We start from the raw sequence: 27,424 nt of genomic DNA, 5'->3' as shown, positions 1-27,424 counted from the left end.
AGCTTCCAGATCCACACGAGTCCAAAACATTCAAACCCATTCGAACCCATTTTATTTACACTCAGATCCCGACATTTACATCGTATTCATTAAATATAGAACTATGTCGACATGTACAATCGGAATTTTTACAACTAATTCATCCCAGGATAGGCACTTAACCAGAACGGTGTGGCGGCGTACTTGGCCCCTTGTAGTTTTGTAACTCTTTTAAAAGTGCAGTTTACTCCGATATATATCGCAGAAAAAAGAAACAACGTCGATGGAGAGAATATCGTCTGAGGATGTTCTAACATGAAAGAACTTGAAAGAATAAAGTAATACAGTTATTATCAGATAAAATCCTTCTTTTTGACTTCTGTAAAGCAGGACACGCTCGTACTTTGGTGAAGATCAGACGAAGAGTCAGCAGCTCATAATTACAGGTTACCGTATGTAACCGTCTGTCGGGGAAAGTAATGTTTCGACCAGATGTCGACGAGTGGAGATGAATATTCGCAGAAACGAGTATCGAGCCAAAGAAAAGGTCACTTGTAAGATGACTCTAAAAAACCACCGTACGTGGATGTAAAGGTTCGTGTGCATAGATACGTGGATGGACTCCTTCAGCTACTGCTTCAGCAGATCCTTGAGCACGGCTCCTCCGCTGGCCTCGGCCGACACCGGCACCGGCGTGAAGGTGGGCAGGGAGTCCGAGATGGGCTTCATCAGCAGGTGACCCGGACCCGAGGTGCCCAGCAGCGGCCCGGCGCTGGAGCGGGTCGCCATGAAGGGGTTGGGTTCTCCTGCAGCGAGACAAAGATGAAGGTGACCCTGGTCCTCAGGTGGTCCTCACACCTGCTCGCTCACCTCCCGACGCGCCGGAGCTCCCCGTCCGCCGGTGGGAGGAGGCGCTCAAGGGCCGGATGTCCAGCACCGGCAGCTTCGGCGCCGGCATCGCGGGAGACGACTCCACCTCCAGGAACTTCACGAACATCTCCGAGAACGACTGAAACACACGAGAAGGAAGCGATGATCACGACTTCCTGGGACGAGAGGGTCCGACATCCACATCAACACTTCTGTTGACCTTTCACCTTTGATTCTGTTCTGTACAAGTACAACTTTATTGACACTACACACTCACAGACAACCATCATTTCTGAGGGAGCAGCTGATTGGTCCAGCCCTTTTTCCTTTGTCTAAGCTCCGCCCACCGAGAGGGAGCCCTTCAATATTTGATTGGATCAGACGTGTGTCAATCAAAACAGCTGATTTGGTGTTTGGAAGACAATAAGGTCATGAAATGGCGAAGTTTAAATTGAAAAGTCATTATCATGAGAAGATGAAATAAAATGAGTTGATGAATTTTTTTTGCACAAATTATTATCTTGAAAAAAAGAAAATAATTGCATGAAAAACCAAAATAAATAAAGCACAAAACAGAATTCAATTTGCAGAGAAAACAGAAAGAAAACCAGAAACAAAAATTGCACCAAAATATGAAAATAATTTTCACGGAAAATGAGAAGTAATGAGCTTGAAAAAGCGAAAATAAAACTATCCCTTAACACTGGAAAAATAGCACAAGAAACCCCCCAGAAAAACAGAAATACATTTTCAATAAAAACATTTGACGACATGACACGATAAAATAGAAATACATTATTTTTTTAGCAGTGTGGAAAAACTGTGACTTTTTGTGTGAGAAAAAACACTGCTGTGTTTCAAAATGACCAGCAGGGGTCAGTAATCCTAAATGAGCTGTTGAATAAGATCTTGTAATCCGAGGAAAATGCTCGAAAGATGTTCTCGTTGCCTTCATCTCACCGACACATATTTAATATTCGAGGGTTTGTCACTCATTCAGTGAATATCAATCCAATAATTTAATCCATGACTTTTCAATCTTCCACTTTGTTTTCTCACCCTTTTGAAGGAGTTTTATTCACCGAGACACTTGAGCTTTTCTTGAGGCTTCTTACCGAGTTGAGCGACTGGAGGCTGCTCGGCCTGTCGGGAGCGTTGGAGACGCTCTGAGCCGCTCTGCCGCCCAGCCAGCTGGACATCCAGCCCGAGACGCCGTGCATCCTGTCCTCCTCCAACATCTGCAAGAGCAAACAGTCGGTCACGCCTTCATCACGCCTCCATCGCGCCTCCATCATGCCTCCATCACGCCTTCATCACGCCTTCATCACGCCATCATCACGCCTTCATCGCGCCATCATCACGCCATCATCACGCCTCCATCACGCCATCATCACGCCTCCATCACGCCTTCATCACGCCTCCATCACGGCATCATCACGCCTCCATCACGCCTCCATCACACCATCATCACGCCTTCATCACGCCATCATCACGCCTTCATCACGCCATCATCACGCCATCATCACGCCATCATCACGCCTCCATCACGCCTTCATCACGCCTCCATCACGCCATCATCACGCCTCCATCACGCCTCCATCACGCCTCCATCACGCCATCATCACAACTTCATCACGCCATCATCACGCCATCATCACGCCATCATCACGCCTTCATCACGCCATCATCACGCCATCATCACGCCATCATCACGCCTTCATCACGCCTTCATCACGCCTCCATCACACCTTCATCACGCCTCCATCACGCCTCCATCACGCCTTCATCACGCCTTCATCACGCCATCATCAAGCCTTCATCACGCCATCATCACGCCTTCATCACGCCATCATCACGCCTTCATCACGCCTTCATCACGCCTCCATCACGCCTCCATCACGCCTTCATCACGCCATCATCACGCCTCCATCACGCCTTCATCACGCCTTCATCACGCCATCATCACGCCTCCATCACGCCTCCATCACGCCTTCATCACGCCATCATCAGGCCTCCTCACGCCATCATCACGCCTTCATCACGCCTTCATCACGCCTCCATCACGCCTTCATCACGCCTCCATCACGCCTTCATCACGCCATCATCACGCCTCCATCACGCCTTCATCACGCCTCCATCACGCCTTCATCACGCCTCCATCACGCCTTCATCACGCCATCATCACGCCTTCATCACGCCATCATCACGCCATCATCACGCCATCATCACGCCTTCATCACGCCATCATCACGCCATCATCACGCCTTCATCACGCCATCATCACGCCTTCATCACGCCATCATCACGCCATCATCACGCCTTCATCACGCCATCATCACGCCTTCATCACGCCTCCATCACGCCTTCATCACGCCATCATCACGCCTCCATCACGCCATCATCACGCCTCCATCACGCCTTCATCACGCCATCATCAGGCCTTCATCACGCCTCCATTACGCCTTCATCACGCCTCCATCACGCCTTCATCACGCCATCATCACGCCTTCATCACGCCATCATCACGCCATCATCACGCCATCATCACGCCTTCATCACGCCATCATCACGCCATCATCACGCCTTCATCACGCCATCATCACGCCTTCATCACGCCATCATCACGCCATCATCACGCCTTCATCACGCCATCATCACGCCTTCATCACGCCTTCATCACGCCTCCATCACGCCTTCATCACGCCTTCATCACGCCTTCATCACGCCATCATCACGCCATCATCACGCCTTCATCACGCCATCATCACGCCTTCATCACGCCATCATCACGCCATCATCACGCCTTCATCACGCCATCATCACGCCTTCATCACGCCTCCATCACGCCTTCATCACGCCTCCATCACGCCTTCATCACGCCATCATCAGGCCTCCTCACGCCATCATCACGCCTTCATCACGCCTTCATCACGCCATCATCACGCCACTCATCGTCCATCGCTTCACTGAGGTCCGAGCAGCTGCTTCTGTCAAACACTCGGCAGCTGCAGGCTCCAGCGAGCGGAACATTGACGAGGACGAGGTGGAAAAACCTCAGACACGATAAGAGTCTGTTGTCCTGGGAGACGAGCTCATGTCTGATGATTCCAGGAGGAACTTCTGCTCAGAGACTTAGAAGTTGAGAAGAAAGTAACTTGAGAATATTGACTTTTTTATTGAAATGTTTTGTTTTATTTGATCAAATCATTAATATTTGGAAATGTTAAATGCTTTTTATTCAAATAAATTCATTAAAATTTATATATCTTTTAATATTATTACATTTAAAATGTGAATAGTTTGACATTTTAACTACAATAATTAAAAAATAAATGTTCTCAATTCATTCTTTTTATTTCTGTTTTTTTAAATCCAATATAAAAGTATTGTAGAGTACTGAGCTAATTTCATATATCAAGTAGCTCAGTACTGTGTATTTTTTCCAATGACACTTTTATACCAACATTTATATTGAATTTAAAAGGATATCAACCCTTCGAACCACCTCAGCACTGCACATGTACTCATGGAAGCCAGAGAGGTCGTTGACCTTTGACCCAGAGACAACACAAGGGACAGCATTTATTTCCCAGGCCATCGGGTCACCTTGACCCTGAGATAACGCGAGGGTTAATTAAAAAAATATGTACTTTAGAACAACTATTTTTTAACTATTAGAATTAGAATCTTTTATCGACAGTTTTGTAAACACAACAGCAGTGTTTTGTTGTTAATGTTAAAATCATTCAATATTCTGATCAAACTTCAACTTGTTTTTGCCAAGTTCTTCAGTCGGGTCACTGTGACCCAGGTCCAGAAGGAGTTTCATCAGTCACACAAACATGTAAACAGACCTTGTCAACGTCCTCCCTGCTCAGTCCGAGAACACTTCCCATGAGCCTCAGCACGTCTGACCTCTTGGTTTTGGGCGTGTGGAAGTATCCCAGGAAGAGGTTCCTCATCAACACTCTGTGAGAGACACAGTTTCAGAAACATTCGTTGAGCGGCACAGAACCGTCTGACGTGATTGTTTGGATCGGTGCGGGTCGAGCTGGATCGTGTCATGGATGTGTTTATGGTGAGCGTCGGAGCAGCAGCAGCTGTGGAGACTCACTTGTCGATCTTTCCCTCCGTGCTGTTCAGAAGGTTCATCAGCTTCTTCTGAGCTTCTTCCAACATCTCCTGTCGCACGTCCACTGCAAACAGAACAATGTTGACCACAGTGAAGCAGGAAGATCAACACATATATTTCCAGGAAACCTAAATCAAAGAACATGTTCTTTCGCTTTCAAACAAGCTGGAATCCTGTATACCGTATTTTCCGGACTATAAGTGGCAGTTTTTTTCATAGTTTGTCCGTGACTTATACTCTTTTGAGCGACTTATGTGTGAAATTATCAACACATTATTAGCGGTATATCATTTCACATGTTATTCTCACACTAAACCACCAGAGGGCGCTCTAGGCCTGTGTTGATCATTTCCACGTAGAAGAGGAAGCATCTTCTACCTCCGGAGTTAGTTAGTTGTTTAAAAGTGACACGAGGATGAAGAGTTATTTGGAGTTACACGGATGGTTTGGTAAACTAGTTAGTTATTGATGCTATAGTTCTCTGAATAACTCTTCATATGTTATGTTAACATACCAGGTTCTCACTTCATGTAACGTAACATTATTCTGTTGTTGCCTCTAGTTTTATTTTAAACTTTCAAGATCACATGTCTGTTCTTGGATTTTATCAAATAAATTTCCCCCAAAAACACAACTTGTACTCCAGTGTGACTTATATATGTTTTTACTTCTTTATTATGCATTTTATGTCTGGAGCGACTTGTACTCCGGAGACACTTATAGTCCGGAAAATACGGTAACTATTCACAAACTTATTAATATGTTCTCATTCACCAAACTATTGATCTGTATTTATTAAGACAACATCATTTTTAATGATTTTTTTAATCCGGTTCAGTTTCTGGACATATTTAGAAGAAGATCTACGAACTTCTTAGTACACGAGGCTCCTGGACCATAAGATTTTGGTGAGAAACGTATTCGTGATTGTGTTTAATTTGTGGATCCACCTTGTTTCTTGATCTCCTCCAGCTGCTCCTCCTTGAGGTCCAGCTGATCTGTGAGTCTGGAGGCCGAGTCCAGGGCAGCGTTGGCTTCATCCAGGTTTAACTGACACAGACACGTGTTTAATGCCAAGGTCGCCGTCGATGACGATCATATGTTTTTACTCTTGATGACATGAATTTCTCATCGACTGTCTGACTTTAAACGTGACACCAATGAAAACAACGATGGAATAGATCCTTCTAGGGTTGTGTCTCGAAGCGTGACTTCCTGATACCTGCATCGCTGACGCCTGGTCCGCCAGCCTCTCGGCTTTCTTCCTCCACTCCTCCTTCTCCTTCTTCAGCTTCTCCAGCTCCGCCGTGTACATGGCTTTCTCCTCTGGAACACAAATCAAAAAGTTGAAGAGAAAAAAACGTCAGAGATAAATGTAAAAAACAGAAGAGGAAGGACATGCCTTGCTGGAATTGCTCTAGCACCATCTGCAGGTTGGAGAGTGAAACTGCATATTGGTTGACCTGCTCCTGAGACATGCGGAGGTTGACGAGAGCTTCATCTCTCTGCTTGACGGCTCCACTCAGCTGCTCCTGCAGGGACTCCACCTGCATGCTGGCCTGTTGACTGCAGAGGAAATGGCTTGTATGTGATTTTAAAAATAAAATAATAAACGAATGCATTAAACAATGCGACGCAGACATCTTTAAGTTCACCGACATGTTGTTTTGGTCTCGTACGACCTGAGTCGGGACTCACCTGGCGCTCTCCACGGCACTGGAGGACGAGGCCAGCCGGTCGCCCAGCAGAGACACTCTCTTACGCAGGTCCGTCTCCCGGTCCTCGGCGGCCAGAGCCTCCCGGGTGTAGACGTCCTCCACCTCCAGCAGGTGACTCCTGAGCCGCACCAGCTCCAGGTTGAGCCGCTGCTCCTTGTCTTTGGTGTGCTGCAGCTGTGCCAGAAGAGGACTTTTTAAGTTTACTTGCTGAAGAGAAAGAAAGACCGTTGAAGGAGAGGAAAACCGACCTCCGTCTGCAACGCCGTCGTCTCCATCTGCTTCTGCTTCAACGCCATCATCACTTGATCCCTCTCCTGCTGGAAGGCCACGGCCTTGTCTTGCATGGACCGGATCTCGTTCAGCAGTTGGTTGAGTTCTCCAGATTTACCCTGTCGAGCATCATCAGGAAGACATGAACGTTTACTCGATTGGTTTGTGTGTCTTCGGCGTAAACAAAAGAAGGGTTTCAGTGTCACCGTGATAGATTTGACATGTTTGTGTCTGTCTCCCCCTAGTGGTAGAACGCGGAATTGAAACAATAAATCGTGGAAAACACACCCTGTAGTTACTTAAGCCGCAACGGAAATAAATCCAACTTCTGTCTCCAACCAACAGCTGTGAAACAGTTTGTTGATCAGTCGAAGTGTAAAACAACAGCAGACTCTCGAGAGTCGCGGCTGCTCAGCATGAAACCAAATCTCTGCAGAAAATTCCTTATAAAAATGTGAAAATGTTACTGAGCTCGTAACATATCCCAGTTCACCTTCCAAGTACTGCATGTTTAAATATAACATATATTAATATCATTAAATATTTCACGCTGCAGTCAGAAATATAAAATCATGTCTTTGTTAACTCTGTTACAAACAGGAGCAGCTGATAAACAGAAATTGAGACTCTAACTATCATACACTTTACTTATGGTGCGAACAATAAACTCCCATGATTCCTCTCTACACACTGATCTATTTATATGACGTAGATTGTTCGCTACGATACTTTAATTAATATTTCTATGCTGCTATGTCAAAAGTGATCGAAAGCTGTCATTGGTTGGCCGGGCAACAAAGTCTTATTGGAGCAGTTCAGGTGAACGTTGAGTTTGCAAGATCAAATAAATGTCGTTAAGTTAAAGTTAAAGTAAATCATTAAATTGTCACGACCTCCTGCATATTTTTTAACGCTGCTCATCACCCATGACGAGGGACCACTGGACTGTTTTAGCTGCTGGTTGAGAGTCTTGTGATGGACATGTGTCAAAGAGCATCAATCAAACGCATCAACTCACCTGCTCTTTGTTCTTCAGCATCATCTCCACCGTGGCCGCTTTGTCGCTCATGGCGCTCAGAGCAAACTCCTTCTCCCGCAGCAGCAGCGAGACCTGCATGTTGGTCTCCTGCAGCGCTCGGAACTCGGACTCCTTCTCTCGGGACCGGGCGGCCACCAGCTCGTTCTCCTCCTTCAGCGTCTTGGCGTCCACCTCCAGGATGAGGGCCCGCTCCTTCAGGTTGGTCACGGCCTGCTTCAGCACCTCGTTGTCGTTCTCGCGGTTCCTCAGCGTCTCGCCGACCTGAGCCAGCTGGTCTCCTTTGGTCTTGATGAGCAGGTCCTTCTCCCGGACTGACCTCTGCAGCGCCTCCAGCCGCTCCCGGACCTGCTGCGCCTCGCTGGCCTGGGTTCTGTGCTCGCTCTCGGTGGCGGACGCGGAGTTGGAGAGACGGTGGTTGTTCTCCTGCAGAGTCCGGATCACACGTTCCTTCTCAGCCAGGAGTGACCTCAGAGACACAAGGTCCTCCTGCTGGTCCGTCCTCGGCGAGGGATCGGCTGCCAGAAGAGGCCCGCTGGTCTGAGCAGTGACCACGTCAGAGGTCTGGTCCAGTTTACCCAGCAGGACCTCCTTGGTGCTGCTCAGTTGGGTGATGGTCTGCTGGACCTGGGCCAGCTCCACACTCAGGCTTCCTAACCTGCGCTCCTTCTGCTCGTAGCTCTGGATCAGCCGGGTGTAGTCCACGGTCAGCCTGGAGCTGCAGTCGCTGTCGGCGCCCACCTGACCCTGCAGCTTGATCAGCTCCTCCTGCAGCTGGGCCGACTCGTGCTGCATGTTCTTGACGGTGGTGATCACCTGCTGCTTCCACTCCTCCATCTTCTTCACCTGCTGCTTCAGCGTGTCCCGCTCCTGCAGGAGCTCCTCGAACTGGTTGCTGCTCACGCCTCCAGAACCCGAGCCGGCGTCTCCGCCCGACGCCTGCAGCACCGCCACCAGAGTCTGGCACTTCTGGGTCAGCGCGTCGATCTCGATGTCCTTCTCGCGGATGATCCGGGACAAGTTCTGAATGGTCTCCTTGAACATCTCCTGGCTCCCCGAGGGGTCGCTCATGTTGGAGAGTCGCACGTTCTCCTGCTGCAGCTTCATCAGGGCGGCCTCCTTCCCGGCCATGATGTCGATGAGGCGCTGGTAGTCGGACCGGAGCTGGCTGTTCTCGCGGGCCTTCTCGTTGAGCACAGCCAGCACCTGCTCTCGCTCCACGGCGTAGGCCTGCAGCTGCTGCTGGAGGAAGAGCACGTCCTGGCTGGTGCCTCCACCCAGAGACACCCTGGCGTGGAGTGCCTGGATCTCCAGGTCCTTCTGCGTGATCATCTGGGACAGTTTGCCCACCTCGTCCCGCGTGACCACCAGCTGGTCCAGCTGCTTGACCAGAGACATGTTCTTCTCGTTCAGTTGACAGATCTCTGTCTCCTTCTCCTTCATGCCGCTCAGCAGCTTCTCCAGCTCCACCTTGGACAGGTCGTGCTTCTCGTTGCCGTTCTCCTGGTTGTTGGACTGGGTCTTCTCCTCCTGCAGGATCACCTCGCCCTGCAGGGTCGGGGAGCTGGTGTGGACGCTCTGCTGGAGTCTGGCGATCTCCTCGTCTCGGGCCAGGATCAGCCGGTCGTAGCTGAGCGAGGTCTGCTCCAGCTGGCTCTGCTGGACCTGACACGACTGCTGCGCCAAGAGCAGCGACGCCTTCTGCTCCTCCGTGGTTCTCCTCAGGGACTGGACCTCCTCCTCCAGGGCGTCGTTGGACGACTTCAGCTGCGTGATCTCGGTCTCCAGCTCCGTGATGAGGTCTAAGGTTCGGGGCTCGGCCAGGGTTTGAGGTCTGCTCTGCTGGTCCTGGACTCGGTCGATCTCCTCCTTCAAGTGACTGTTCTCCTCCTTCATTCCTCCCAGTTGTTTCTCCTTCTCGTCCAGCGCCAGCCTCAGAGACTGGGCTTCTCTTTTCAGGACCATAACGCTCTGGTCCATCTCCGCCTGCATGTCGGTGGCGTTCTTCTTGAACGTCTCCATCAGCTCCTCGTTCTCCTGCAGCAGATCGGTCAGCTGCTTCTGTCCGGCCACGGTCATGGACAACATCTCGCTGGTGTCCTTGTGGTCGGCCGTGGCCTGCTCCATCTCTCTCCTCAGCTGAGCGATGGCGGCGTCCTTCTCTTGGTTCAGCTTGATGGCGCGCTCGTGGTCGGTCTGCAGCGCCGAGGCGTCCATGGAGCGAGCTCGCGTCAGCTCGTCCATCGTGCGCTGATACTGCCTCGTCTGCTCCGCCTGCGTCTCCTCCTGCTGCCTCGCCTCGGCGTCCAGCTGAGAGACTTCCAGCTTCAGGGCGTCGATGCGAGTGTCCTTCTCCTTCACCGTCCGGTTCAGGATGGCTTGACTCTCCTTCATCTGCCGGCTCAGCTGCTCCACCTTCTCCAGAGCCTCCTGAAGCCCCTCCTTCAACTTCCGGTTCTCCATCCTCAGCTCGTACTCCTCGGACGCCAGCTTCTCCTGAGCGCCACGAGCCTGGTCCAGTTCCCTCCTGAGGTCCGACAGCTCCGCCTCCTTCCTCGCCAGCTCCTCCGCGACACTTTGCGCTTCGTGACTTCTCTCGCCGCTTCGGTTCAGCTCGTCTTTGGCTCCCGCGAGCTCCGCCTCCTGCTCCCGAAGAGTCTTCTTCACGGTGACGACTTCTTTCTGAGCCTCTTTCGCCTTCGACCGCGACTCCCTCAGCTCGTCCTTCAGCTCCTGCACCTTGAGTTCCAGCTGCTGTCGGGTCATGTGCAGGTCATTGAGGGTGAAGGCGCTCTGGCCCAGTCTCTGGCTTTGGTTCTCCAGCTCCTGCTCCAGGTCTCTTTTCTGGCCTTTGGTTGCATCGAGCTCCAGCGTCAGCCTCGACAGTTCCGCCTCAGACTCTCTAAGTTGAGCGGAGAGTTGTTCCCGAGCAGAGATGACGTGCTGCAGGGAAGAAGAGAAGATTATTACAAAAGTTAGCGTCAAAAGATCGACACCAGGACACAAGAGCAACTAGAAACAGTGCATTTCCAGAAGAAAATGCAGAGTGAATGCTGGCCGTAGCTGTAGCTGTGCAGTAGTAGAAGTAGGCGTGGAAGTGTTAGTGGAATTAGTAGTTAAAGTAGAAGTAGTAGAAAAGTAAAAGTAGTAGTAGAATTAGTATTAAAAGTCTAAGTAGTAGGTCAAAGTGGAAGGAGTTGGACATGAGTTGAAGATTTTCCCCATTGAAATGAATGGGGTAGAAAAAGAGGAGTAAAAGAAAGAGTGGAAGAGATAAAAGAAAGCTAGAACATAGCTAGCATTTTGGACACGAGCTGAATTGATAAAAGTTTGAACAGTTGAAATCGGATAAAATCTGTGGGAGGAGAAGCGGCACAAAGTTTAGGTCAGAAGAAAACAGGATCTCAATTGTGTGACTGCTTCCCAGCATTCACACAATGACTGCTTCCTAGCATTCACACAATGACTGCTTCCTAGCATTCACACAATGATACAATATATGTTAAATATACATTTCCCTGATTCTCTGAGACTCCTGTGTTTGTGTTTTGTGTCTTGATCTTTTAAAGTATATATTTTAACTGTGTATTGTTCTTGATTGTTCAGAAAACACCATTACTTTACTTACTTCACTATTTTTCACAGAGTATAGAAATAATCATCCTCTGGACCAAGCGTGTGGTTGTGACGTCACAGCAGGAACATACCTGAGTGGCTTCTTGATTCTGCTGGTCTAGTTTGTCCAGGTCCGTCATGAGGGTCTGACATTCTTCTTGAGAAGCCCTCAGAGCGTCGGACTTCTTCTTCAGCTCCGCCTCCAGAGAGACGACCACGTCAGATTCCAGGCTCTCGTCCCTGATGTTTCCCACGAGCTGCTCTGCTGCCTCGAGCTTCTCCTGCAGTGTCGTCTGGACCAGAAGAAATAATGACTTCAATACTGAGTTACACACACTTGTCTTCAGTCAACAAACCTTTTCTTGTTCCAAAGCTTCGTTCTCCTTCCTCAACGACCCGATGATGGTGTTCAGCTCCAAGATGTCGGCGTGTTCGACTTCTTCACTTTTCTCGTCCTGATCGAATCACAGCCAGAGAAATGAACGACATAATCCAGGAACCAACATGAAAATAATGGATGTTTTCTTGCCTCTGCTGGGTTCTTTAGGTGCTCGAGTTCTTCTTCTGCAGCTGAAAGAAGGTTCAAGGTATAGTTATACAGTTGAAAATTGTTTGATTATAGTTGAAAATTGTTGATTATAGTTGAAAATTGTTGATTATAGTTGAAAATTGTTGGAGTATAGTTGAAAATTGTTGATTATAGTTGAAAATTGTTTGATTATCGTTGAAAATTGTTGATTATCGTTGAAAATTGTTTGATTATAGTTGAAAATTGTTTGATTATAGTTGAAAATTGTTGATTATAGTTGAAAATTGTTTGATTATAGTTGAAAATTGTTGATTATAGTTGAAAATTGTTGATTATAGTTGAAAATTGTTGGAGTATAGTTGAAAATTGTTGATTATAGTTGAAAATTGTTTGATTATCGTTGAAAATTGTTGATTATCGTTGAAAATTGTTTGATTATAGTTGAAAATTGTTTGATTATAGTTGAAAATTGTTGATTATAGTTGAAAATTGTTTGATTATAGTTGAAAATTGTTGATTATAGTTGAAAATTGTTTGATTATAGTTGAAAATTGTTGATTATCGTTGAAAATTGTTTGATTATAGTTGAAAATTGTTTGATTATAGTTGAAAATTGTTGATTATAGTTGAAAATTGTTTGATTATAGTTGAAAATTGTTTGATTATAGTTGAAAATTGTTGATTATAGTTGAAAATTGTTTGATTATAGTTGAAAATTGTTTGATTATAGTTGAAAATTGTTTGATTATAGTTGAAAATTGTTTGATTATAGTTGAAAATTGTTGATTATAGTTGAAAATTGTTTGATTATAGTTGAAAATTGTTTGATTATAGTTGAAAATTGTTGATTATAGTTGAAAATTGTTGGATTATAGTTGAAAATTGTTGGATTATAGTTGAAAATTGTTGGATTATAGTTGAAAATTGTTGGATTATAGTTGAAAATTGTTTGATTATAGTTGAAAATTGTTGATTATAGTTGAAAATTGTTGATTATAGTTGAAAATTGTTGATTATAGTTGAAAATTGTTGGAGTATAGTTGAAAATTGTTGATTATAGTTGAAAATTGTTTGATTATAGTTGAAAATTGTTTGATTATAGTTGAAAATTGTTGATTATAGTTGAAAATTGTTGGATTATAGTTGAAAATTGTTGGATTATAGTTGAAAATTGTTTGATTATAGTTGAAAATTGTTGATTATAGTTGAAAATTGTTGATTATAGTTGAAAATTGTTTGATTATAGTTGAAAATTGTTTGATTATAGTTGAAAATTGTTGGATTATAGTTGAAAATTGTTGGATTATAGTTGAAAATTGTTGGATTATAGTTGAAAATTGTTTGATTATAGTTGAAAATTGTTGATTATAGTTGAAAATTGTTGATTATAGTTGAAAATTGTTGATTATAGTTGAAAATTGTTGCAGTATAGTTGAAAATTGTTGATTATAGTTGAAAATTGTTTGATTATAGTTGAAAATTGTTGATTATAGTTGAAAATTGTTTGATTATAGTTGAAAATTGTTTGATTATAGTTGAAAATTGTTGATTATAGTTGAAAATTGTTTGATTATAGTTGAAAATTGTTTGATTATAGTTGAAAATTGTTTGATTATAGTTGAAAATTGTTTGATTATAGTTGAAAATTGTTGATTATAGTTGAAAATTGTTTGATTATAGTTGAAAATTGTTTGATTATAGTTGAAAATTGTTGATTATAGTTGAAAATTGTTTGATTATAGTTGAAAATTGTTTGATTATAGTTGAAAATTGTTGGATTATAGTTGAAAATTGTTTGATTAAAGTTGAAAATTGTTTGATTATAGTTGAAAATTGTTGATTATAGTTGAAAATTGTTTGATTATAGTTGAAAATTGTTGATTATAGTTGAAAATTGTTTGATTATAGTTGAAAATTGTTTGATTATAGTTGAAAATTGTTGATTATAGTTGAAAATTGTTTGATTATAGTTGAAAATTGTTTGATTATAGTTGAAAATTGTTTGATTATAGTTGAAAATTGTTTGATTATAGTTGAAAATTGTTTGATTATAGTTGAAAATTGTTGATTATAGTTGAAAATTGTTTGATTATAGTTGAAAATTGTTTGATTATAGTTGAAAATTGTTGATTATAGTTGAAAATTGTTTGATTATAGTTGAAAATTGTTGATTATAGTTGAAAATTGTTTGATTATAGTTGAAAATTGTTTGATTATAGTTGAAAATTGTTTGATTATAGTTGAAAATTGTTTGATTATAGTTGAAAATGGTTTGATTATAGTTGAAAATTGTTGATTATAGTTGAAAATTGTTTGATTATAGTTGAAAATTGTTGATTATAGTTGAAAATTGTTTGATTATAGTTGAAAATGGTTTGATTATAGTTGAAAATTGTTGATTATAGTTGAAAATTGTTTGATTATAGTTGAAAATTGTTTGATTATAGTTGAAAATTGTTGATTATAGTTGAAAATTGTTTGATTATAGTTGAAAATTGTTTGATTATAGTTGAAAATTGTTTGATTATAGTTGAAAATTGTTTGATTATAGTTGAAAATTGTTGATTATAGTTGAAAATTGTTTGATTATAGTTGAAAATTGTTTGATTATAGTTGAAAATTGTTGATTATAGTTGAAAATTGTTTGATTATAGTTGAAAATTGTTTGATTATAGTTGAAAATTGTTTGATTATAGTTGAAAATTGTTTGATTATAGTTGAAAATTGTTGATTATAGTTGAAAATTGTTTGATTATAGTTGAAAATTGTTTGATTATAGTTGAAAATTGTTGATTATAGTTGAAAATTGTTGGATTATAGTTGAAAATTGTTGGATTATAGTTGAAAATTGTTGGATTATAGTTGAAAATTGTTGGATTATAGTTGAAAATTGTTTGATTATAGTTGAAAATTGTTGATTATAGTTGAAAATTGTTGATTATAGTTGAAAATTGTTGATTATAGTTGAAAATTGTTGGAGTATAGTTGAAAATTGTTGATTATAGTTGAAAATTGTTTGATTATAGTTGAAAATTGTTGATTATAGTTGAAAATTGTTTGATTATAGTTGAAAATTGTTTGATTATAGTTGAAAATTGTTGATTATAGTTGAAAATTGTTTGATTATAGTTGAAAATTGTTTGATTATAGTTGAAAATTGTTGATTATAGTTGAAAATTGTTTGATTATAGTTGAAAATTGTTTGATTATAGTTGAAAATTGTTTGATTATAGTTGAAAATTGTTTGATTATAGTTGAAAATTGTTTGATTATAGTTGAAAATTGTTGATTATAGTTGAAAATTGTTTGATTATAGTTGAAAATTGTTTGATTATAGTTGAAAATTGTTGATTATAGTTGAAAATTGTTTGATTATAGTTGAAAATTGTTGATTATAGTTGAAAATTGTTTGATTATAGTTGAAAATTGTTTGATTATAGTTGAAAATTGTTGGATTATAGTTGAAAATTGTTTGATTAAAGTTGAAAATTGTTTGATTATAGTTGAAAATTGTTGATTATAGTTGAAAATTGTTTGATTATAGTTGAAAATTGTTGATTATAGTTGAAAATTGTTTGATTATAGTTGAAAATTGTTTGATTATAGTTGAAAATTGTTGATTATAGTTGAAAATTGTTTGATTATAGTTGAAAATTGTTTGATTATAGTTGAAAATTGTTGATTATAGTTGAAAATTGTTTGATTATAGTTGAAAATTGTTTGATTATAGTTGAAAATTGTTTGATTATAGTTGAAAATTGTTTGATTATAGTTGAAAATTGTTTGATTATAGTTGAAAATTGTTGATTATAGTTGAAAATTGTTTGATTATAGTTGAAAATTGTTTGATTATAGTTGAAAATTGTTGATTATAGTTGAAAATTGTTTGATTATAGTTGAAAATTGTTGATTATAGTTGAAAATTGTTTGATTATAGTTGAAAATTGTTTGATTATAGTTGAAAATTGTTTGATTATAGTTGAAAATGGTTTGATTATAGTTGAAAATTGTTGATTATAGTTGAAAATTGTTTGATTATAGTTGAAAATTGTTGATTATAGTTGAAAATTGTTTGATTATAGTTGAAAATTGTTTGATTATAGTTGAAAATTGTTGATTATAGTTGAAAATTGTTTGATTATAGTTGAAAATGGTTTAATTATAGTTGAAAATTGTTGATTATAGTTGAAAATGGTTTGATTATAGTTGAAAATTGTTGATTATAGTTGAAAATTGTTTGATTATAGTTGAAAATTGTTTGATTATAGTTGAAAATTGTTTGATTATAGTTGGAAATTGTTTGATTATAGTTGAAAATTGTTTGATTATAGTTGAAAATTGTTGATTATAGTTGAAAATTGTTTGATTATAGTTGAAAATTGTTTGATTATAGTTGAAAATTGTTGATTATAGTTGAAAATTGTTTGATTATAGTTGAAAATTGTTGATTATAGTTGAAAATTGTTTGATTATAGTTGAAAATTGTTTGATTATAGTTGAAAATTGTTTGATTATAGTTGAAAATTGTTTGATTATAGTTGAAAATGGTTTGATTATATTTGAAAATTGTTGATTATAGTTGAAAATTGTTTGATTATAGTTGAAAATTGTTGATTGTAGTTGAAAATTGTTTGATTATAGTTGAAAATTGTTTGATTATAGTTGAAAATTGTTGATTATAGTTGAAAATTGTTTGATTATAGTTGAAAATGGTTTGATTATAGTTGAAAATTGTTGATTATAGTTGAAAATTGTTTGATTATAGTTGAAAATTGTTGATTATAGTTGAAAATTGTTTGATTATAGTTGAAAATTGTTTGATTATAGTTGAAAATTGTTTGATTATAGTTGAAAATGGTTTGATTATAGTTGAAAATTGTTGATTATAGTTGAAAATTGTTTGATTATAGTTGAAAATTGTTGATTATAGTTGAAAATTGTTTGATTATAGTTGAAAATTGTTTGATTATAGTTGAAAATTGTTTGATTACAGTTGATTATAGTTGAAAATTGTTGGATTATAGTTGAAAATTGTTTCATTACAGTTAAAAATTGTTTGATTATAGTTGAAAATTGTTTGATTATAGTTGAAAATTGTTTGATTACAGTTGAAAATTGTTTGATTATAGTTGAAAATTGTTGATTATACAAGCAATTGAAAAAAGTTAGATCAAAGATAACTACCTGCCAGATGTTTCCTCAGCGCTTGGATCTCCTGCTCCAGCTGAACCTTCTGGATGCTCTTCCCTTCCTGCTCCTGCACTCGAGTCTGAAGCTCGGCCACAGACGTCTGCAGGCGAGTGTAGTTCTCCAGGAGCTCCTTGTTCTCCACCCGAGCTTCCTCCTTCTCCTGCGTCAGTGTGGTCTGCTCCCTCTGAGCCTCCTCCAGTCTGGCCTGCAGCTCTGAAACCTGCGCCTCCTTCTGCTCGACCTTCTCCTGTAGCGACTCCACGACCCTCTGGAGCTCCAGCAGCTCAGAGTTCTCTGATCGGGAACTCTCTTTGTCGCCCCCTGCTGGAGAGAAGGAGTGACGAGGTAACTTGGAAAAACAGAAAGAACCAAAAAGACGACAAACCCTGCATCTGCTCCTCCAGCTCCTCTATTCGCTCCTCGTACTCGGCCAGCTCCTCCCTGTGACGCCGGGTGACGTCGGCCATCTTCTGCCTCTGAGCGTCCTGCAGAGCCGCCATCTCGTGCTGGTGCTCGTCCACCTCGCGACCCATCTCCTCCCGAAGACCCTGGTCACACACACTGGTGAGGACGTGGTCTCCACACACACCTGAGCAACGACTCACCTTGATGGTTCTCTGTAGTTTCACCATCTCGCCCAGATCGCCGCCTCCACTGCCCGCTGACGCCTGAACACAACACACAGATGTTCTCACAGATGTTCTCAAGGGTTCTTGCAAGAGAACATGATGGTTCAAGAGAATGTTCCGTCAGATGACCTTCTTAAATCGATGCTAAGAAATCACAAGATTTATTCACATCTTCAACATGTTGTGAAGAACATGTGGAACATCATCTTGTGTTTGTTTCATTTATGATGATGTTGTGAAGAACATGTGGAACATCATCTTGTGTTTGTTTCATTTATGATGATGTTGTGAAGAACATGTGGAACATCATCTTGTGTTTGTTTCATTTATGATGATGTTGTGAAGAACATGTGGAACATCATCTTGTGTTTGTTTCATTTATGATGATGTTGTGAAGAACATGTGGAACATCATCTTGTGTTTGTTTCATTTATGATAATGTTGTGAAGAACATGTGGAACATCATCTTGTGTTTGTTTCATTTATGATAATGTTGTGAAGAACATGTGGAACATCATCTTGTGTTTGTTTCATTTATGATGATGTTGTGAAGAACATGTGGAACATCATATTGAGTTTGTTTCATTTATGATAATGTTGTGAAGAACATGTGGAACATCATCTTGTGTTTGTTTAATTTATGATGATGTTGTGAAGAACATGTGGAACATCATCTTGTGTTTGTTTCATTGATGATAATGTTGTGAAGAACATGTGGAACATCATCTTGAGTTTGTTTCATTTATGATAATGTTGTGAAGAACATGTGGAACATCATCTTGTGTTTGTTTCATTTATGATAATGTTGTGAAGAACATGTGGAACATCATCTTGAGTTTGTTTCATTTATTATAATGTTGTGAAGAACATGTGGAACATCATCTTGTGTTTGTTTCATTGATGATAATGTTGTGAAGAACATGTGGAACATCATCTTGAGTTTGTTTCATTTATGATAATGTTGTGAAGAACATGTGGAACATCATCTTGTGTTTGTTTCATTTATGATAATGTTGTGAAGAACATGTGGAACATCATCTTGTGTTTGTTTCATTGATGATAATGTTGTGAAGAACATGTGGAACATCATCTTGAGTTTGTTTCATTTATGATAATGTTGTGAAGAACATGTGGAACATCATCTTGTGTTTGTTTCATTTATGATAATGTTGTGAAGAACATGTGGAACATCATCTTGTGTTTGTTTCATTTATGATAATGTTGTGAAGAACATGTGGAACATCATCTTGTGTTTGTTTCATTTATGATAATGTTGTGAAGAACATGTGGAACATCATCTTGTGTTTGTTTCATTTATGATAATGTTGTGAAGAACATGTGGAACATCATCTTGTGTTTGTTTCATTTATGATAATGTTGTGAAGAACATGTGGAACATCATCTTGTGTTTGTTTCATTTATGATGATGTTGTGAAGAACATGTGGAACATAATCTTGTGTTTGTTTCATTTATGATAATGTTGTGAAGAACATGTGGAACATCATCTTGTGTTTGTTTCATTTATGATAATGTTGTGAAGAACATGTGGAACATCATCTTGTGTTTGTTTCATTTATGATGATGTTGTGAAGAACATGTGGAACATCATCTTGTGTTTGTTTCATTTATGATAATGTTGTGAAGAACATGAGGAACATCATCTTGTGTTTGTTTCATTTATGATGATGTTGTGAAGAACATGTGGAACATCATCTTGTGTTTGTTTCATTTATGATAATGTTGTGAAGAACATGAGGAACATCATCTTGTGTTTGTTTCATTTATGATGATGTTGTGAAGAACATGAGGAACATCATCTTGTGTTTGTTTCATTTATGATGATGTTGTGAAGAACATGTGGAACATCATCTTGTGTTTGTTTCATTTATGATAATGTTGTGAAGAACATGTGGAACATCATCTTGTGTTTGTTTCATTTATGATAATGTTGTGAAGAACATGAGGAACATCATCTTGTGTTTGTTTCATTTATGATGATGTTGTGAAGAACATGTGGAACATCATCTTGTGTTTGTTTCATTTATGATAATGTTGTGAAGAACATGTGGAACATCATCTTGTGTTTGTTTCATTTATGATAATGTTGTGAAGAACATGTGGAACATCATCTTGTGTTTGTTTCATTTATGATAATGTTGTGAAGAACATGTGGAACATCATCTTGTGTTTGTTTCATTTATGATAATGTTGTGAAGAACATGTGGAACATCATCTTGTGTTTGTTTCATTTATGATAATGTTGTGAAGAACATGTGGAACATCATCTTGTGTTTGTTTCATTTATGATGATGTTGTGAAGAACATGTGGAACATAATCTTGTGTTTGTTTCATTTATGATAATGTTGTGAAGAACATGTGGAACATCATCTTGTGTTTGTTTCATTTATGATAATGTTGTGAAGAACATGTGGAACATCATCTTGTGTTTGTTTCATTTATGATGATGTTGTGAAGAACATGTGGAACATCATCTTGTGTTTGTTTCATTTATGATAATGTTGTGAAGAACATGAGGAACATCATCTTGTGTTTGTTTCATTTATGATGATGTTGTGAAGAACATGTGGAACATCATCTTGTGTTTGTTTCATTTATGATAATGTTGTGAAGAACATGAGGAACATCATCTTGTGTTTGTTTCATTTATGATGATGTTGTGAAGAACATGTGGAACATCATCTTGTGTTTGTTTCATTTATGATAATGTTGTGAAGAACATGTGGAACATCATCTTGTGTTTGTTTCATTTATGATAATGTTGTGAAGAACATGAGGAACATCATCTTGTGTTTGTTTCATTTATGATGATGTTGTGAAGAACATGTGGAACATCATCTTGTGTTTGTTTCATTTATGATAATGTTGTGAAGAACATGTGGAACATCATCTTGTGTTTGTTTCATTTATGATAATGTTGTGAAGAACATGTGGAACATCATCTTGTGTTTGTTTCATTTATGATAATGTTGTGAAGAACATGTGGAACATCATCTTGTGTTTGTTTCATTTATGATAATGTTGTGAAGAACATGTGGAACATCATCTTGTGTTTGTTTCATTTATGATAATGTTGTGAAGAACATGTGGAACATCATCTTGTGTTTGTTTCATTTATGATGATGTTGTGAAGAACATGTGGAACATCATCTTGTGTTTGTTTCATTTATGATAATGTTGTGAAGAACATGTGGAACATCATCTTGTGTTTGTTTCATTTATGATAATGTTGTGAAGAACATGTGGAACATCATCTTGTGTTTGTTTCATTTATGATGATGTTGTGAAGAACATGTGGAACATCATCTTGTGTTTGTTTCATTTATGATAATGTTGTGAAGAACATGAGGAACATCATCTTGTGTTTGTTTCATTTATGATGATGTTGTGAAGAACATGTGGAACATCATCTTGTGTTTGTTTCATTTATGATAATGTTGTGAAGAACATGAGGAACATCATCTTGTGTTTGTTTCATTTATGATGATGTTGTGAAGAACATGTGGAACATCATCTTGTGTTTGTTTCATTTATGATAATGTTGTGAAGAACATGAGGAACATCATCTTGTGTTTGTTTCATTTATGATAATGTTGTGAAGAACATGAGGAACATCATCTTGTGTTTGTTTCATTTATGATAATGTTGTGAAGAACATGAGGAACATCATCTTGTGTTTGTTTCATTTATGATAATGTTGTGAAGAACATGAGGAACATCATCTCGTGTTCAAACCATCAGAGCATCATCATCATCATCATCATCTTCTCATCTTCTCATCTTCTCACCTCCGACATCCTCCTCCAGTGCGACACCTCGGCCTCCAGGCGTAGAACCTCCGACGACAGCCGGTTGATCTCCTGCTGCGACCAGATGACGTCGCCCAGATCCGCCTGGTCGTGGTGGAAGCCCTGGTGCGAACCCGAGGGGCGCGTCATGACGGCGGAGGAGGACGAGGAGATGGAGGAGGAGGAGGTCGTGACCGGCAACACGGCGGCTCCGGCGGACGAGGACCGGGACGAGAGCCGAAGCTTCTGGATCTCATCCTGGAAACCACTCTGTCGTGCTTTGAGGTGACTGATCTCCACCTGGACACACACACATGAGACACTTTACACACCTGGACACACACACATGAGACACTTTACACACCTGGACACACACACATGAGACACTTTACACACCTGGACACACACACATGAGACACTTTACACACCTGGACACACACACATGAGACACTTTACACACCTGGACACACACACATGAGACACTTAACACACCTGGACACACACACATGAGACACTTTACACACCTGGACACACACACATGAGACACTTAACACACCTGGACACACACACATGAGACACTTTACACACCTGGACACACACACATGAGACACTTTACACACCTGGACACACACACATGAGACACTTTACACACCTGGACACACACACATGGAGACACTTAACAACACAACTGGACACACACACATGAGACACTTTACACACCTGGACACACACACATGGAGACACTTAACAACACACCTGGACACACACACATGAGACACTTTACACACCTGGACACACACACATGAGACACTTTACACACCTGGACACACACACATGGAGACACTTAACAACACACCTGGACACACACACATGGAGACACTTAACAACACACCTGGACACACACACATGAGACACTTAACAACACACCTGGACACACACACATGAGACACTTAACAACACACCTGGACACACACATGACACACTTTACACACCTGGACACACACACATGAGACACTTAACAACACACCTGGACACACACACATGAGACACTTTACACACCTGGACACACACACACATGGAGACACTTAACAACACACCTGGACACACACACATGAGACACTTTACACACCTGGACACACACACATGGAGACACTTAACAACACACCTGGACACACACACATGAGACACTTAACACACCTGGACACACACACATGGAGACACTTAACAACACACCTGGACACACACACATGGAGACACTTAACAACACACCTGGACACACACACATGAGAAACTTCACAACACACCTGGACACACACACATGAGACACTTTACACACCTGGACACACACACATGGGGACACTTAACAACACACCTGGACACACACACATGAGACACTTAACACACCTGGACACACACACATGGAGACACTTAACAACACACCTGGACACACACACATGAGACACTTAACACACCTGGACACACACACATAGAGACACTTAACACACCTGGACACACACACATGAGACACTTAACAACACACCTGGACACACACACATGGAGACACTTAACACACCTGGACACACACACATGAGACACTTAACAACACACCTGGACACACACACATGAGACACTTCACAACACACCCCGACACACACACATGAGACACTTAACACACCTGGACACACACACATGAGACACTTAACACACCTGGACACACACACATGAGACACTTAACACACCTGGACACACACACATGGAGACACTTCACAACACACCTGGACACACACACATGAGACACTTTACACACCTGGACACACACACGAGACGCTTTACACACCTGGACACACACACATGAGACATTTAACAACACACCTGGACACACACACATGAGAAACTTCACAACACACCTGGACACACACACATGAGACACTTTACACACCTGGACACACACACACATGGAGACACTTAACAACACACCTGGACACACACACATGAGACACTTAACACACCTGGACACACACACATGGAGACACTTAACAACACACCTGGACACACACACATGAGACACTTTACACACCTGGACACACACACATGAGACACTTTACACACCTGGACACACACACCTGGACACACACACATGAGACACTTTACACACCTGGACACACACACCTGGACACACACACATGAGACACTTAACAACACACCTGGACACACACACATGAGACACTTAACACACCTGGACACACACACATGGAGACACTTTACAACACAAACCAGCTGCACAACACACACGTGGAGACACTTCACAACACAGTTGGACACACACACATGAGACACTTCACAACACACCTGGACACACACACATGGAGACACTTCACAACACACCTGGACAACACACACATGGAGACACTTCACAACACACCTGGACACACACACATGAGACACTTCACACACCTGGACACACACACATGGAGACACTTAACAACACACACATCTCCAGCATCTCATTATCACTGGTTTCAAATGTATTTCCTAAGAAAGGTTTAATTCAATGAGTTTTTTTCACTCTCAAGAAAATAAAAAATGTCATTTTGTGACTTTCCAAACCAGGTCAAGAAGTGAAATATTGTCTTTAATAAAGATAATAAAGATAAATATTTATTTAAAGATAAATAAAGATCATAAACAATCTCTAACTTTCAATTTAAACATTCTATTAAATCCTATTAAATATCTCATTTGTTCGAGGACGTCCCACCAGACGATGACGTTTGTGTTTAAAACCGTCTTGTGTTCTAGACTCACGTCCTTCTGCTGCAGAACGAGCCTGTGATCCTCCGACTGACGCTTGATCTGGATCTCTGCTGCCTCCAGCTGCTCCTCCAGCTCCTGCTGGATCCTCTTCAGCCTCTCGTGCTGCGACACAACAATAAATCACATGAACTCACTTCATGTCACGATAGAAATACAACTTTTTATGGATTTATTTATACTAAGAACATGACAATGATGATGAAAACACATGCAGCGTTATATTTGTGTTATATATTATATATATATATTATAAACATGAGTTTTGAGATCAACTTTAAGTAGTTATTTATAACTCAGACTCAACTTTACCTCAGACTTCTGGCTGGAGAACGCAGACTCGACCTCCTCCAGCTTAGAGTTGGACACTTGTAGTTGTGTAGCAGCATCTGAGGAGTAAATGAGGAGGAACATCTTGAATGAAATACGTTTTAATATATATTTTATTCTGAGTCTTCTTGTGGTTGATTATTGAGGTGAAAGATTTGTCTCTTCAGTAACTAACTGAGCAGTTTATCAACAATAGTTGTTGACGAAGACAAACCTCACTTTGATCGACACACGAGCTCAGAACAAACATCAGAAGCTTATTGTGTAAAAGTAGGATTAAATCAAGCTATCTTGGTTATACTGTAGTAACAAGTATATATGTGTAGTATTGTCCAGTACTTGACTCTGGTGTTGTGATAGTGTAGTAACAAGTATATATGTGTAGTATTGTCCAGTACTTGACTCTGGTGTTGTGATAGTGTAGTAACAAGTATATATGTGTAGTATTGTCCAGTACTTGACTCTGGTGTTGTGATAGTGTAGTAACAAGTATATATGTGTAGTATTGTCCAGTACTTGACTCTGGTGTTGTGATAGTGTAGTAACAAGTATATATGTGTAGTATTGTCCAGTACTTGACTCTGGTGTTGTGATAGTGTAGTAACAAGTATATATGTGTAGTATTGTCCAGTACTTGACTCTGGTGTTGTGATAGTGAAGTAACAAGTATATATGTGTAGTATTGTCCAGTACTTGACTCTGGTGTTGTGATAGTGTAGTAACAAGTATATATGTGTAGTATTGTCCAGTACTTGACTCTGGTGTTGTGATAGTGTAGTAACAAGTATATATGTGTAGTATTGTCCAGTACTTGACTCTGGTGTTGTGATAGTGTAGTAACAAGGATATATGTGTACTATTGTCCAGTACTTGACTCTGGTGTTGTGATAGTGTAGTAACAAGTATATATGTGTAGTATTGTCCAGTACTTGACTCTGGTGTTGTAGTATTTACAGACCACATGACTCTTGATGAAGTCGTAACTACTTTCATTCGTTTATAAACCAAAATATGTCCAAACATCAGCTTTAAAAGCTGCTGGACTCACTGTATCCTCTCGTCCTCAGTCATCATTCTTCCTTAAGCTGCGGAGGACGTAACGACCGCCGCCATCTAGAGGCCGGAAGTATAATCGCGGCACTAAAATGATTGTCAATACTTGGATTATAATTGTAAATAACTATTTTATTGAAATGAAATCACTGCAATTAAACATGATTTTGAAGCCAAAAATGTAAACAAGATAAATCGATCCACTTCTGGTAAATATCTATTCAAGTGTATCAATCTAGCTCACGACAACTGGTGTTAGGAGTGGGATGGCTCCATTGACAGTGTTATGACAGTGTACTACGGTGTAGCGTGAGGGACACGTGGAAAGAGCGAATCAACATATAGTGTCAACAGTAGTTGTGTTGCTGCTCCACAGACACACACAGACACACACAGACACACACTCACCTCCAACCTCCTCCACGCCCTCCAGCAGCATGTCTTTGGTGAAGGTGGAGATCTGGCCGGTGAAGGAGGACAGACTGCCCCCCACCTGACCCAGAGACTGACCCAGAGACTGACCCAGAGACTGACCCAGGCCGGAGCCGATCCCGCCCAGCCACGAAGACATGTCGGCGGCGACCAGAACAACAACAACAACAACAATAACAAGTTAGAGTGACGTGAGGCTCGGAACCATCACAGAGTCCAGGGTCACTTTGGAAGAATCTTCTGGACCAGAACCAGGTTCGTGACAGATGCAGACTTTAAACTGCGATTAAAGCTTCGTTTCCTTCTTCCTGCTGAAGATAAGATGTTCCTCGAGGTTCCTGAAGATGTTCCTGAAGATGTTCCGATAGTTTCCAGACCCCAGAGAAGGTAGAAAGTTGGACCAGAGCGACATTAGCTTCTGGTCCTCGAGCTACAGACGAGCTTCTGCTGTCAGCTGTGACGTGGACACACGGCGGCGGCGCGCTGCATTGTGGGTAACCGGGGAAACAGCGGAGGAGAGGAAAATTTACCTCAAAATATTTTTCTCAGAAACCAAACCTTTTTATTATTATTCTTCAATTACAGATCTAATTAAACACGCTAATTTGTATACAATATAAATAACTTGTGTAATTTGCTCAAATAGTTTTATCACACATTTCAAGATTTTTGCGAATTTTTCAAACGAAATAAATGTAAACTTTTTTCTTGCTCTATTTTGTTTGTTTATTTTGATGATTTAATTAATTAAAACAATCTTATTACTCAATCATTAACTGACGATACATGTATCATAAATATTTTACCATATAAAATGTTAATAAAATAATTAAACCTAAAAAGTGTGTCTCGAACGTTTTTGGTCAGAAACCGTTTGTATTATTGTTTTAACTCATAATTGAACGTATGTATATATTTACTTATGTTAATTTATTAAACACTTACGGATTTGGTATTTATTAAATGATGCAAATGAACGTAAACTCTATTTTTTTTCGTCGGATTTAACTCGTATGTTATTA

The 27,424-nt window shown here is 40.4% G+C and overlaps 1 protein-coding gene across 2 annotated transcripts; it reads right to left on the bottom strand.

Annotated features, from left to right (window-relative positions):
• Positions 1–35: 35 nt before the first annotated feature.
• On the bottom strand, positions 36–26,852 carry trip11 (thyroid hormone receptor interactor 11). Of its 2 annotated transcripts, none has more exons than XM_087779310.1 (21): positions 26,379–26,852; positions 24,900–24,976; positions 24,582–24,692; positions 21,777–22,076; positions 17,945–18,007; positions 17,725–17,887; positions 17,334–17,663; positions 12,150–12,190; positions 11,977–12,075; positions 11,713–11,913; positions 7,988–10,948; positions 6,948–7,088; positions 6,680–6,873; positions 6,384–6,547; positions 6,204–6,307; positions 5,932–6,031; positions 4,964–5,045; positions 4,704–4,818; positions 1,965–2,087; positions 850–988; positions 36–785 (listed from the first exon to the last, which is right to left on the bottom strand). In XM_087779310.1, the coding sequence occupies exons 1-21, from the start codon at positions 26,539–26,541 to the stop codon at positions 610–612; spliced, it is 5,847 nt and encodes a 1,948-aa protein (XP_087635436.1). In that variant the 5' UTR covers positions 26,542–26,852; the 3' UTR covers positions 36–609. The 2 variants fall into 2 exon arrangements, with proteins under 2 accessions (XP_087635436.1, XP_087635437.1); XM_087779311.1 differs by having other exon boundaries at positions 17,334–17,660.
• Positions 26,853–27,424: the final 572 nt, after the last annotated feature.

The sequence above is a fragment of the Callionymus lyra genome, chromosome 18 (genome assembly GCF_982586985.1).
Source record: "Callionymus lyra chromosome 18, fCalLyr1.hap1.1, whole genome shotgun sequence".
Taxonomy (NCBI): domain Eukaryota; kingdom Metazoa; phylum Chordata; class Actinopteri; order Syngnathiformes; family Callionymidae; genus Callionymus; species Callionymus lyra.
Note: the sequence above shows the minus strand (reverse complement) of the source record. Positions and strands in the feature narration are given on the sequence as shown.

Bases quoted from the DNA above. Each gene is read 5' to 3' on its own strand.
- trip11 (XM_087779310.1), bottom strand. From the start codon at position 26,541: ATGTCTTCGTGGCTGGGCGGGATCGGCTCCGGCCTGGGTCAGTCTCTG. The intron at 11,914-11,976 runs GTTTGTTGACTG...CTTCTGGTCCAG, and splicing joins AAGCTTTGGAACAAGAAAAG to ACGACACTGCAGGAGAAGCT. The intron at 6,308-6,383 runs GCATGTCCTTCC...TTTGTGTTCCAG, and splicing joins GCTAGAGCAATTCCAGCAAG to AGGAGAAAGCCATGTACACG.